Source organism: Chaetodon trifascialis, chromosome 12, assembly GCF_039877785.1.
Source record: "Chaetodon trifascialis isolate fChaTrf1 chromosome 12, fChaTrf1.hap1, whole genome shotgun sequence".
Taxonomy (NCBI): Eukaryota; Metazoa; Chordata; class Actinopteri; order Chaetodontiformes; family Chaetodontidae; genus Chaetodon; species Chaetodon trifascialis.
Window position 1 is genome coordinate 13,112,432 of NC_092067.1, and position 13,705 is coordinate 13,126,136.

Consider the following 13,705-nt stretch of genomic DNA (forward strand, 5'->3'; position numbering starts at 1 on the left):
TTTTGCTTTGTTTGTCATTATGATTCTGTCGCAGGTATTTTGTTAATGGCGATGAGACAGGATTATGCATTTTACACTCTGTGCTTAAATTGTAGTGACAGATATCCCTGTGCGCTGCAGTAACATACCTGTTTGTACATATGGCCAAAGCATATATCAAAAATGCTTGTGCATAATGATTTGCAGCTAGCAACTGTTGTTCCAATCGTTCTCAGGCAGCAAGCATTAGTTACACAGTGGGGAATGGTTGGAGTTGAGTGGGGGTAGAGGAACCTCAGCCAAACATGGTTTGTCTCTGAATACTAATGCCTCTTTTGATCTGCCTCGGCTTTTAGGAGATTTAAACAACAAAATCTGTCTTTCCAAATTTCTTAATAGACTCAGCCTTTTGTGGCCAACGCGAAAAAATCCTAGAAACATGTTTACACGGCATCCATATTAATGTTCTGAATTTGTTTAAAACATGTAGAGTCCACTGAGATCTTGTTACAGGCAAATCCTGTATTATTCATGTTTGGCCCTAATAGACTAATTAATTTATCATAAAATAGTAAGGCAGTTTTATGATTTTCTTATGTTATGCATTTATTTCCATAATTGATCTTTGTTTTACAAATACATCTTTTTAAGTTGCCCCTCATATGTCCTAAATTCAGTAGCTGTGCAAATGAGATTTCATCCCTCCTGAAATCATCTGAATGCATTAGTTACAGAGTTACAGAGGCTAAAAAGAAACCAACAGGAAGAAAAAAAAAAACAATTAGACCTAATAGCATCAAGGCTAAAAGTACCTATGTGATTTATATGGCCCTAAAAGCTATTTAGGAGCATATTGTGACAGAATGTTAAGTGTGATTAGGGACAGTATGTTAAACATTTGGCCAGTTGTAATCAGTTGGAGAGCTGTGAGGATGAGCTGTGGTTGGGGGTTATCTGTGCCTGTAACGCTGCAGGAGGTGCCAAAAGCAACAGAGACCACTAGCCAGTCTGAGTATTTGGCACCTCCACAGCTGCTGCTCACATGCTTCCACCCTCTCCTCACACCAAGGGCCAATACCAAGCACAGGATAATCTTGTTTTATCTGCCTTTCAGACAGCCCAAATGGCCGAGATTAAACCTTCCCCATGACCCTCACGGCCAGAGCTGTGACATGTATACCCAGAGTTTATTAGAGCACCTAAGGTTAAAGTGAGATGAGGAAACTGATAAGGGGCTAGCCCGAAAATGGCTGGATGAGTTTCCAGCCTGAGCAAAAAGTCTGTGCCTATCTAAATTTAATAAATGCTGTGTCATGAATACATGTCTATCTCTCTCCAAGGCTGCATTGTTATCAGAGAAACTCATTTAGGTAATTAGCAGCAGGACTTGCACGCACAAGGCGGTTCAAGGTGTTTAAAAATATCAGATCAGCACAGGCATGGTAGTATAGCCAATACCCAATCAAAAGTTGTGTATATAGTTTTTTTTTTTTTTTTAAATCCTTTTGGTATTAGTAGAATTAAGTTTTGTAACAGTTAATACGATGATGTTATCCAGCAGTGTGTAAAAACCTTCCGTGAATGCAAATGGATTGATCAGTGATGAGTGAATTTCTTAAGCATTTAAACTGTGGAGCATGCAGTATCTGTGACAGCATGCAGCACTTACGGTTACTGAATGAGCATGTCACAACTTTCATTTAAGTAGACTGTGCAACATGTAACACAGCAGTCTCTGTTGTTGTCTACAGCTCGAGCCAGAAAAACTATGGAAACAAAGCTAATTAGCGTGTTTATACTTGTTGTCATGTTTTACTTTGATGCATAATAGCTTGTTTTTGCTTCACGCTTATTTTCTATTTTGTCTACGCACACACATGCATGTATTTGGCTCCACCCTCGATCCATGCTATACTCTGTCTTTTTGTTTATTGTGCATATATTTGCAAGTATATGATTAATATAGTTTCATAGCAGAGTAAACCCACACAAACCAAAACTCATAAATAAAACAGCTCCCAGTCTGCCTGTTTATTACTTTAACTGTATATTTTGGCATTGTTAAAAAATCCCCATAGTGATCTGCGGCTGACAAAATTAGACTGCGAAACACACGAAATAGAAAACAAACATGCCAAAAATAGCATTTTTAAAGCCTTTTTAGCATTTTATTGTATCTCTAAATATTTGACTCACAACTGGGAACCTGGAGTCTATGAAAATGAAAAAAAATAAATAAAAAAGGCCTGGCTGACAGCTAGCTGTGGGTGACACAGTGGCTGTTATCCAAAAGGTGGGCCTTTCAGACATTTGTTCCCAGTGGCATATGCCAGGATTACTGCTCCCAGTGCCACCAAATGCTTCCTGCATTCCTACCTGGTGGCGTGTGAGGTGGAGAAGATGGGCAGATCTTCAAATGGCCTTCAAAAGAGGTCAGAGGCTGGCTGACATCAGACTGATTTCTGACCATTATTGTGATCACTGTGATGTTGACTGCCAGGGCAAGATTAACAATATTCTTACCTTTAATTAAAATCACCTCAGTGCAGAGCAGATGGCCAAAGCCATTAATCTGCTCTAATGCTCTTACTGTCACCACAGACGTCTTAATCAAGCCGTGATCTGCATTAATCACCTGACTTAAGTGACAAACAAGTATCACACTTGTGTTAGCCTGGCTTCGTTTGTGGTCAGACCTTTAGTGACCTTGCAGTGATCAGAGAAATACTTGCATTTAAGTGGGTGATGTGATATAGGGCAGTTAGCTCCAGCGTAACATAAAGAAAATCACAAATGAGCAAGTCATCAGTACCTGTGCAGCCACTGCTTTAATCATTATGTCTGTGCTTTTATTTGAGACTGAATATTTTCATCTACAGCTGCTCAGTTGTTACCTTGAAACCGTTGCAGCACAAAGTGGTAAGTGCGTGAGACATTTGATAAGATTAAAGTGTAATCCTCTTAGTGGCAAACAACTAATTTGGCTAATAATTCTGTCTTACCTTCTGACTCCTCATAGCCATAAAATCCTGGATTTCAACACCCAGCCAGCATGGGACTATTGTGCTGGAGGCTTTGTGTGTCTGGTAATGGCAGAAAAGTATCTTATGTTTGATCCCCCTCTGGCTCAGTGTTCCTATGTTCAGCTTGATCTTGTTTTTAATAAAGGATGAAAATAGAGATGGAGAGCGAATAAATATAAAAAGAAGGGAGTAGATTAGGAGAGATACACTGAGCTCAGCCTCAGAATATTTCTCGCTCAGTATTAAGTAAGCGATGATTCAATGCTGCTGAATATAAGAGACTATTGATTTATGTTTGGTTTTGCATTGGTTAGCCTTAGCGTACTGTATATAATAACAATAATATAATAATACAAGCATTTGGGAAAACCACTTGTTGGTTTGATGTCTTGTGGATTTGAGAACAAACTCTTAGCATCATCTTCTGCTGTAATGTGATCCGACTGAAGCACGTTCCAAGTTGAGTATGTAAATACGGTGGCTTTCAATAGCATACATTATGAATTGGCCTCCTCAGATGGAAAATGTTTTAATGGTTTGTGTTTTGTTCACACTGCCTGGTATCCTTGCCAAGAATAGTGGGCAATATTATGCGAAAAAGAAAATCAATTTTCACATTTATCACATTTATTAAATATGGCCTGCCCAATCCGAACCAGACAGGTGCTTTGTTATTGGACCTCAGTGCTGTTTGCACTGGCCATATAAAACACCATGTTCAAGCATAGGGTGATTCATAAGTGCACTTGGCTCCAGAATGATCGTCTTTGCGGTCATGTCGTCAGATTTGCGGCTGTGTGTGTTACTGTGACACTGTGGTGAAGAGAGGAGAACTTGTGGTGAGGTTGAAATGGGAACGCCTGGCTGTGGCCCCTGTCTGTGAGGTCTTGAACTCTCATCTCTAGAAGAATTTTTCATGCATCCCTCGAGTGAGTCATGTTCAAAGCCTTCATTGTGGTTGCTGCTTGGAGTTGTGTTCAGAAGGTCATCTGTGCCTGTTGTGGCGTGACAATGAACCTGAGAACCTGCTGGCGTTCCGGCTTAGTTGGAGTCTGGGGCCTCCTGAAGCAGTAGGTAGGTGCTAGGAGGCCAGTTGACGTGGTTAAGGGATCTGATCAGTGACCTCTGGGTGCTTTCCTTTGGAGATCTTCCTGGCATATCCAACTGGTCGGAGACCCTGAAATAGACACAGAATTCCCTGGAGAGACTGTGTATCTCATCCAGCTCGAGAATGCCTTCATGCCCCTCAGAAGTAACTGGAAAATGTTGCTGGAAGAGAGACATCTGTTTTAAACCAGCTTAACACAGAGTCAGAAAGACCAACCAACTGTTCAAGATGACTGATTAAGATATCATGGTCGATCATATAAAACGCTCTGCTTAGGTCTAAGAGGACAAGAACTGAGACCTTACTTTCATCAGAATTCAATCTGAGGTCACGCATTATTTCATTAAGAGCAGTTTCAGCAGATTCCTCCAGAATATTTTCTTTATTAAAAAATGAGTTAATTTGCACTGACATGATCTTTTCCAGTGCCTTAATGATGAATGGAGGATTGGATATTGGCCTATAGATGGTGAGAGCATTACTATCTAGGATGGGTTTCCTCAGTCAGGGTTTTACTGTATAACAGCTGTTTTAAAGGCATTTGGCAAGATGTCTGTTGGCAGAGATGTATTTGTAATCTTCAGGACATGACTTGAGACACTGTTGAACACCCACTATAAAAATGCTGCAGGCACAGGGTCAACACATGAGGTGGATAAGTTAGACTCAGTGACAGTCTTACAGAGCTCAGTTTCTGTAATACAGGTGAATTTTCCAATGATTATGTCTGTTTGGCAGGGCTTGCTGAGGTCATTTGTGTTTACATCAGCAGCAATGCTGTCTCTAATCAAGGTTATTTTGTCATTGAGAAATGATGCAACTTCTTCACAATTTGATGCAGCGAACTGTGTTGAGTAGCTGGTCGATAATGGACAATGATATTCAAGAGTTCCCAGCAGTCTCTGTAATAACATTGGAAAAGTAATCCTTTCTTGACAGATATATTGCTTTGTTACAGACAGTCTTGGCTTCTTTGTATATATTACAGTGAACTGTGAGCCCAGTTTTCCTCCATTTTCTCCAAAGATCTCTTAATCTCATTAACAAGGTTATTGTTTATCACTGGGGAGATTCTGTCCATCACCCACTTTATAACCTTTGGTGGAGAAACAGGATTTAAAGTAGATGAGAAGATACTGTTGAAATTATCAACCATGGCATTTAACGAGACTCAGATGATCTCATGGTATTGCATCACACAAGCAAAGCTGGACTTGTATAACACTTTAAATGTGGCAGTGCAGAGCTCCTTATCACCTCCTGCTGACACAGTATCACAAGTATCTCTGGTCTCTGTGGCTGTTTATTGTGTGATCTTAACACCTTCCTGTATGTGCCCTCTTGGGGGCTCAGACACATTTTACCCAAACTTTTGTGAGGCGTCAAGAGCCCTTTGAAGGCCTGTAGACACCTTTTAATCAGCAGAAGCTAATCACCCAGATGGTTGACAAAAGTCTGGTTGACTCATGCTCTTTTGTTATTACTAGGGGAGCTGTTTCTGGTGTGTGTGTGTGTGTGTGTGTGTGTGTGTGTGTGTGTGTGTGTGTGTGTGTGTGTGTGTGTGTGTGTGTGTGTCTGTGTGTGTGTGTGTGTGTGTGTGTGTGTCTTTGAGGGGGGGAGGGGGGAATCTTTCACTGTAGTTTATTTGCTTGACGTCTTTTGTCTTCTGACTTCCAAGGCTGCTGTTTTTAGAACTATTGTTGAAAAGGTTAATTTAAGTGCACTTAAGTGTTTATTACAATACAGATGGTCATGATTATTCAGGCAGGTTTTTTTCTTGAACACAGAGTTACAGTGATATGTGTAATTAACATTGTGGGTGTCCAAAACACAACTCTAATCAAATGACACTTGTTTGGCTATGTGGGTTTCCTTTACTGCATTGCGTTGAAATTCCTCCTCTACTATTTGAGAGGATGAGACATCGTCTACAGCTGCACGACAGACTGAGAGATTTCTGCATTTCCTTTATTATGCAGATTATTTATGGTCTGTGTTTACATGAATAGGTATGATTGAGAGGAAAAAAAGGAGAATTGAAATAAATATTTATGGATTCATCGTTTGGGTTTTATTAAGTCTAAATGTCAGGGTACAGTGTTTGATGAGACTGTGTGATTATAATACATAGGTGTATCTGAATAACAATGAAATTCATCTGGCTCTACAATTATGAGGTGCTTTTTTTCCAGTGTTGCACTGTTTCTACTGTTTTTACCGCATGGTGGAAAGTAACTAAATAAGTTCATTAAAAGTATTAAAACACATTTTTACTTACAAACTTTGCCTGAGTATGTCTTTTTTATACTATAGTATACTACATTTCAGAGGGAAATCTTGCACTTTTCATCAGATGCATTTACCTAGCTGCTATAGAGACAATTTTACTAATTGCCATAACTAATTCAATGAAAAACTTGTGATAATGACATATTGCTACAGATTAAACAACCCTGCAATATATAAAATAGCAAAAACCCAGCTTCACCTCAACCAACTAGAACACTGAAATGTTGCTTACTCAATAATGCATCAATAAAAACAATCCAATAATATAATATAGGCCAAAATAACACTGTAAATGCAGCCATTCTGCATTATTAGTGCTTTTATTTTGATACTTTCAGTACATTTTGCTGGTGTTGTTTCTGGACTGTTACAGGGTACCAGTGGTGCTCAAAATAGTTTCTGTTGTTGTGAGCCCTCGTTTACTCATATTATCAGCAATTATAATTTCACTGACACGTGTATTTTTTTTTTTCCTTTTGCATTTTTATCTCTTTCCACCGCAGTTTCTGCATAATTTCCTGTAAGTGACAGACTAACACACCCAATCGATCCTTAAGGATTTCAACAGGTAGGCTTCACCTTCTTCTGATGCCACTTAGTCTTATCAAATATATTCCTCTAAGTTTTTCAATTCGTTGATTAATTGCCATAAGCAGATTTCTTAAGCATCACTGTTATCAGCCTGAGTTAAGCCCCATAATCAGTTTATCTAATAAACCATTTGCACACACAAACTGTAGAGCAGTTTGCTGCAGAGCCAAACGCTTGCCTGTTGGTGGTCCACTGGAAGGCCATTGGTCGATGGGGCAGGCTATTTGCATAGACCGGGGCTTATAGTCCCACTGCAAAGTCAGAGTTTAACCCAATTGAGATTCGACCTGACAAAACACAAGTGGAGGGTTGTTTGCGTCACTTATGACTTTTTTGAGCAGCATTTTCTGACCTCTCAACATGGGATTTTGCAGCATTGCAGGAGTTGGACTGTGCATGGTGCTTGCTTTATTTAACTCTGTTCAGTGTACAACTACAAGGTATATCACCTATGAAGAGGATGCACCAGGGACGGAAATAGGAAATTTGTCCCAAGATTTAAAGATTGATCCAGCTGATGACCCCGACACGTCGTTCCGCTTCATGCAGGAAAACAACTCCTCTGTGATTCAAATGAGGGAGATTGACGGACTTCTGAGCGTGGCGGAGATGATTGATCGAGAGCTGTTCTGCCTCAGGTCCCCGCGTTGCTTCATCACTTTCGACATTGTGGCCTTCTCCAAAGAAAAGTTTCAGCTCATTCACGTGGAGATCGAAGTGAAAGACATCAACGACCATTCTCCTCATTTTCCGCGCAACGAGACGAGCCTGGAGATAGTGGAAAATGTTCCGCTCGGCTCGAGGTTCCCCCTGCAGATTGCTCTCGACGAGGACGTGGGTGAAAACTACATTCAGAGCTACAACATCTCTCCCTCCAGTCATTTTGCCATTGAAGTGAGCGATCGGGAGGATGGAGTGAAGTTTGCTGAGCTGGTGCTGATGAGGGAGCTCGACAGGGAAGTGGAGGACTCCTACACAATCGAAGTCACCGCTAGCGACGGAGGAGCGCACGCCAAGTCCGGGTCAATGACTGTAAATATCACAGTGCTGGACTTCAACGACAACAGCCCTACGTTTGAGCACAGCACGCTGAAAGTTGAGCTGAATGAAGACTCTCCGGTAGGTCACCGAGTTGTCAAAGTGCACGCTTTTGACCCGGACGACGGTGTAAACGGCGAGGTGACGTACGCGTTTGCTGACGGGCTGTCACCAGAAGTTGGACGCCTTTTCCACATCGACCCTTATTCCGGAGACGTGACCTTGAAGGCGCTGGTCGATTTTGAGAAAAGAAGGTCGTACGAGCTGAACATCAGAGCCTCGGACTTGGGCGCGAACTCTGTGCCATCCAGCTGCAAAGTTGTGATAGACATCGTGGACGTGAATGACAACGCGCCTGAAATCAGCATCAAACCCATGACCTCCAGCAGTGACGGAGTCGCCTACATCACAGAAGCTGCAGCTGCGGAGAGCTTCGTGGCTCTGATCAGCACCTCGGACAGAGATTCTGGCTCCAACGGGTACGTGCGCATCAGCCTACTCGGGCACGAGCATTTCACCCTGCAGCAGGCATATGGGGACTCTTTCATGATTACAACCAGCGCTACTTTAGACAGAGAGAAGATCCCCGAGTATAACCTGACCTTGGTTGCAGAAGACTTGGGAAGCCCACCCTTCAAAACAGTCAGACAGTATACCATCCGGGTGACAGATGAGAATGACAACCCCCCTCTGTTCAGTAAGTCACTTTACGAAGTTTCAGTCCTGGAAAATAACATTCCAGGTTCGTATGTCACCACTGTCGTTGCCCGAGATCCAGATGTGGGAAAGAATGCCAAGGTCTCTTACAAAGTGATAGATTCGGAGGTGCCAGGAGGATCTCCAGTGTCCACTTATGTTTCTGTGGATTCCCACTCAGGTTCTTTGTACACTCTGAGGTCTTTTGATTATGAGACTCTTCAGCAGATTGAATTGGTCATCGAAGCTGAAGACAGAGGCTCCCCGTCTCTTTCGAGCACATCCACAATCAGGATTAGGGTTGTGGATCAGAATGACAACTATCCATACTTCACCTTCCCCGTCCTTCTGAATGACTCTGCTGACATCCCCCTGCCTTTCAACGCTCCCGCCGGCTATCTCGCCCTTCGTGTCTCAGCTGAAGATCAGGATGAGGGAGTGAACGGCGAGCTCTCCTACCAAATTGTACAAGGTGACCCAAAGCTTTTTGCAATGAACAAAGAGACAGGAGAGATTGCTTTGAAACAATGGCTGACAGCCGAAATTGGAGACGTGCTGGAAATGAAAATTGCAGTGAGTGACAATGGCAGGTCGCCGCTCTCTAGCTGTGCCACCATTAGGTTTGTCGTCTCTGATGCAGAGCCCTCAGAAGACCAAGTTGTCATTGTGTTGCGGTCAAGCGATGAAGAAGGCCACAGCTTGGACGGCTCACTAATTGTCATCATTATGCTCAGTGGGGGTTGTGCGTTGTTGCTGATTGCAATAGTGGTGGTTGTTATCACGTGCAAACTCAGCCGCGGGGGGAGAAACCATGGCTCGAAGAGAGAAGTGCGTCGCAGCCTGTTTGATGGCAGGCCCATGCCCATGCTGGCCTCAACAGAACCAAACATATACGCCGGCCAGCGAGGCTTCTTCCATGAGAGAACCTCTTCATCTCTAGATGATTCCTGCATGTATGAAGAGAGGAGTCGGGACTCGGAGACAAAGGTGCGTCAACTACAAGTTTTTCTTTTTTTTCATCTTTTATTTTCATATGCACAAGATGTTCCCAAGTGCTGCCTTGATCTTTGTGCCAGAAATGGAAACTAAGCTCTGCTGTCATTTTGTTTGTTCTCTTAGATGTTCTTGCCCTCCAAGCATTTCCAAGCAACATCTGTGTGGCAAGGTGACAAATACTGCTTGCAAGTGAGGTAAGACAACTAAATGTATTTCTTTTTTCAAATAGGATGTGCTTTATGCACAGTGAAATCTCTGCAACACAGAGGGTAATTAACATGCAACATGCACACATTTTATTGCTGGTGGCACTCCTGTGGAATGAGGTTAGACGGGTAGGATAGGGACAGGCCTGCTATGGGACAAAAAGACATCAATAATCAGGCTAATGTGGAGCAGTGGTGGCTCATACTGTATCTGTTGATTGTATTTGCAGTGGCATTGGCAACACCGACCAGCTGAGCGTGAAGGACAGCGGCAAAGGGGACAGTGACTTTAATGACAGCGATTCTGATATCAGCGGCGACGGCGGCAAGAAGAACTTTATTACCTTCCATCCAAGGCTAAAAAGTGAGTTTTCCACTCTGAGTTTTGCAGAATTGACATCACACACGACTGAATTAAACACAAATATCCACCAGAATGACATAAATGATAAATGAAGCCAGCGTAATGTCTGCATCAGCAATTTCTCATCCTTATTTTTGCCCATTTCACTCGTATTTCAGGTTCATCCAGCGCTGCTAACAGCTTGTCTGGGGATTACCAAAGCACCTACTGTGCAGTACCACCACAGAGCCTCCGAGCCCCCAGAGAAAATGCATACACAATAGGCTTCTCTCCTGTGCCAGTCTTTAACAATCCTCATGGGTATCCCCACTCTCGGAAGGATTCTGGTTATGGCACAAATCGCCCAAAATCAAGGAGCAGCATGCAGACCTTCTCCAGGACCGGGACCCTCCCGTCTTACTTCCCTCAGCAGCAGTGCGAGGCCGCCATTGGAGGTGCTGAAATCCACAAACAGAGTCCAAATATTGTAACTGTGGCTACGGCATTAGAGGTTGCAACTATCTTTTAAAAATCGTTTTGATAAGCTAATTGAGATGTACCTGGAAGATGTAAATATTTGTAGAAATGGTTACTGCGAGATGGTTAACAGGTGTCCATATTTTTTTTAGTTGAAAGAATTTATTATCTCCGCCAGGCACATGCCTGGAGGGGATTGTGCATTTGGTGGTGTGTGTGTGTTGGTATGCATATGTATGTGTGTATGTGTAGCTGTTTTCAGCTAATCTCGCAGACTGCTGGACCCGACAGCTTAACGTTTTTTGTATACATTTATGACTCTATGCTCCAGGTCCTCTGGTGGTTGCAGTGATTCACAATATGTGAAAAACCTAAATTATTGACTGTTGCTCTGCTTTGTGCCGCCATTGACTGATGACTCCTCGGTCCTCTAAACCAGCCCGTAGCGGCCACAAGTGATCAACAACAGCTCCAATTTGCCCTCAGACAAACCTTGGAGATATCTCCACACTACTGAGTGCACTCTTCTAGTTGTAAAGTTGAGCGTATGTTTATTCATGTTATAGTATTTAAGTTCCAGTATATTGTATTCTATGATGCACACTCTTTTCCCAATAAAAGACTGAATGAAATAATGAAAAATGTCGTTTGTTCAACAATATGACTACCACAGCGAGATCATACAACACATCAGTTTAATTGAGGAATATTGTGTTTTGAAGATTGAACATTATTCCCTTGCTAGTTGAAACTCCAGTCTGAATTGTAAACATGTAGAACTCTTCCCCTAGTTTGAATCTACATGATCAAGACTCCAGTCAGTGATGATCAGATGTAAAATCTCAAGCTGCTCCATTACCTGGGAGACTGGCTTTGAAGACTCCTGGTTGCTCGATTTTTCTTTCGGAGTTTCTTGCATGCAAATGAGAAGGTAGAGCTGGTACTCAAGTGGAAAATAAAGTATAAACCATTATTCTGACAAAATCATGTTGGGTGCTGTCACACCTGCTTCAACTCCTCTAAATAATTTACATCACTGTAAACAACACAGTACAGCATGTATTAGGTTGCTTGACAAATTCCTGGCTGTCATTTGCTGCTGTGAGGGGCAAATGTTTATCTCTTGTATATAAATGTAGCTGTCTTTACCTCGAGAAAAAAAAAAAAAAAAAAGGACAAAATATGCACAGGATGAAATAATCTCATGTGACTCTTCCTCTGAATGCTCTGACAGTCATAAGGCACTTGCTTGCCTGGCTTTACTGTCACATTTGCAACACTGGTCACTATTATTAAATTTAATCCAACCATGAAAGACAAACTGTCTCTGGTCCCGAATGATTTATTGATGAGACATTGATGAGTTTAAAAAACAAACACTGACAGACATCACACTACATACTGCTTATTAGCTGTTGAGCTTTTAGAAGCAGTAGCATACAAATTACACACCATTTGCATTATTTTCTTACTTGCATCTCCCAAAATAGTGCAGCACCAGAATTTTATGCACTTAAATCCAGGACACGCAGGTTCAATCCCCCCCAGAAAGTCTAGAACTGAATTATGCAAGATAAAATCAATTAAATACATCTCTCAATCAAGGGACGACGTCCAGGGGGAAGTCCAAGCGTTTTCATCAGCAACTTAACATGTACAGGCCTGCTTTAATATTGCTATTCATCACCAGTTTAGAATCTGCTCTCGTGTTGAAAGGCTGACTTAAAAATATACATTTTAAACAATGTTAAATACCTGCTCATTTTCATCAGCTCGTGCGCAAGTTTGTCGCAGTGTTCCGTCCTCATTATTTTAAAGGTCACTTTAAATGAGCCAGTGATGTATGAAAGCAGATGAGACAAGAGTAAAGTGTTGTTACAAACTACATAATAGCCATCTAAGGGCCAGTCCGGAAGATAAAATAAATAGTTTCCAAAACTGCTGCCAAGGAAGAGCTATCATTGGAAACTGATGGCAGACTGAGCCATTATTTTTCTCTCTCTCTTCTGTTCATCTGCAGGAAAAGGGGACTAAGAGCAGTGCTCATTTGCATAAGCATAAATACCTGCTTTTCTGCTTTTTGATAGCTGTGATAAAAGCTGGAATAGAGTGGATTAGATGCCTTTTTACATAACTGTAAAGCACTAAAAAGACTTCTCACATGTTACCACAACATGGCTCATTAACAGAGGACAATGTTGAAGAACTATATTCCCCATTTAAGGTGTCCTGTGCACCTTTTTTTATTTAATACTCCTACACTGCAAAGTCACTACACTTTGGAAATCGCAAAGTGAATAACTTCATTTTAGGCATGCAGTCCACTGAGGATTCAAGGCCACACAGCACAAAAGGCAAGCAATAAGAAAGAAGGTCATATTTCTGCCCCCAGTGATGTGCACTGGTCTGACAGATAGCCAATTGCACAGAAAGGGAAAATGCATTTATCAATCAATACAATATGATTCCCTTCATCATTGCTTTATATGCTCCTTGTAGGTCAAATAGTTGTGCATTGACCTGACAATGTGTGCCACAAGGTATACTCATCTGCACAGTTTGGTATAAAAATGTGTGTCTGTTTGAAAAGCCATTGCTGGGAGCCACAGCGTTCATCTAAATGGACCTCACATTAATGTCCTGCAGTAGCTCTCACAGCACATTTGAAATCTCCCCAGGTAATAGAAAATGAGTGTTTCAGAGTCGCTTTTCAGCTCATCAGTAGTCCACTGACTAATGTGTCAGATCCGCACACGTCATTTCTAGCCTCTGCACCTGTTGGCGTTAGGTTTATTTTTGACAAAAAATAATGATTGTGGATTGTGGAATGATTGTGATTACGCTGCTATGGCCTCTTAGCATCTCTTCTTAAAAACACAAGTCTCCAGTGTACCCTGTGTGTAAAGACAGAGGCTCTCTCAATCGATGTCATTTGGTGCTTCAGGCCCGTCCCACAATG

General features: G+C 41.9%; 1 protein-coding gene across 3 annotated transcripts in view; it reads left to right on the forward strand.

Annotated features, from left to right (window-relative positions):
• The window catches only part of pcdh8 (protocadherin 8), a 35,762-nt gene extending 24,379 nt beyond the window's left edge, over window positions 1-11,383 (forward strand). For 2 of the 3 annotated variants that reach the window (XM_070976201.1, XM_070976202.1), the window contains exons 2-6: window positions 2,838-2,898; window positions 6,903-9,711; window positions 9,844-9,914; window positions 10,157-10,290; window positions 10,449-11,383. In XM_070976201.1, coding sequence (XP_070832302.1) covers window positions 7,351-9,711; window positions 9,844-9,914; window positions 10,157-10,290; window positions 10,449-10,798 — 2,916 coding nt within the window. In that variant the 5' untranslated portion in view covers window positions 2,838-2,898; window positions 6,903-7,350 and the 3' untranslated portion in view covers window positions 10,799-11,383. The remainder of the gene's footprint in view (window positions 1-2,837; window positions 2,899-6,902; window positions 9,712-9,843; window positions 9,915-10,156; window positions 10,291-10,448) is intronic. The other variant, XM_070976203.1, reaches the window with a different exon arrangement.
• Window positions 11,384-13,705: the final 2,322 nt, after the last annotated feature.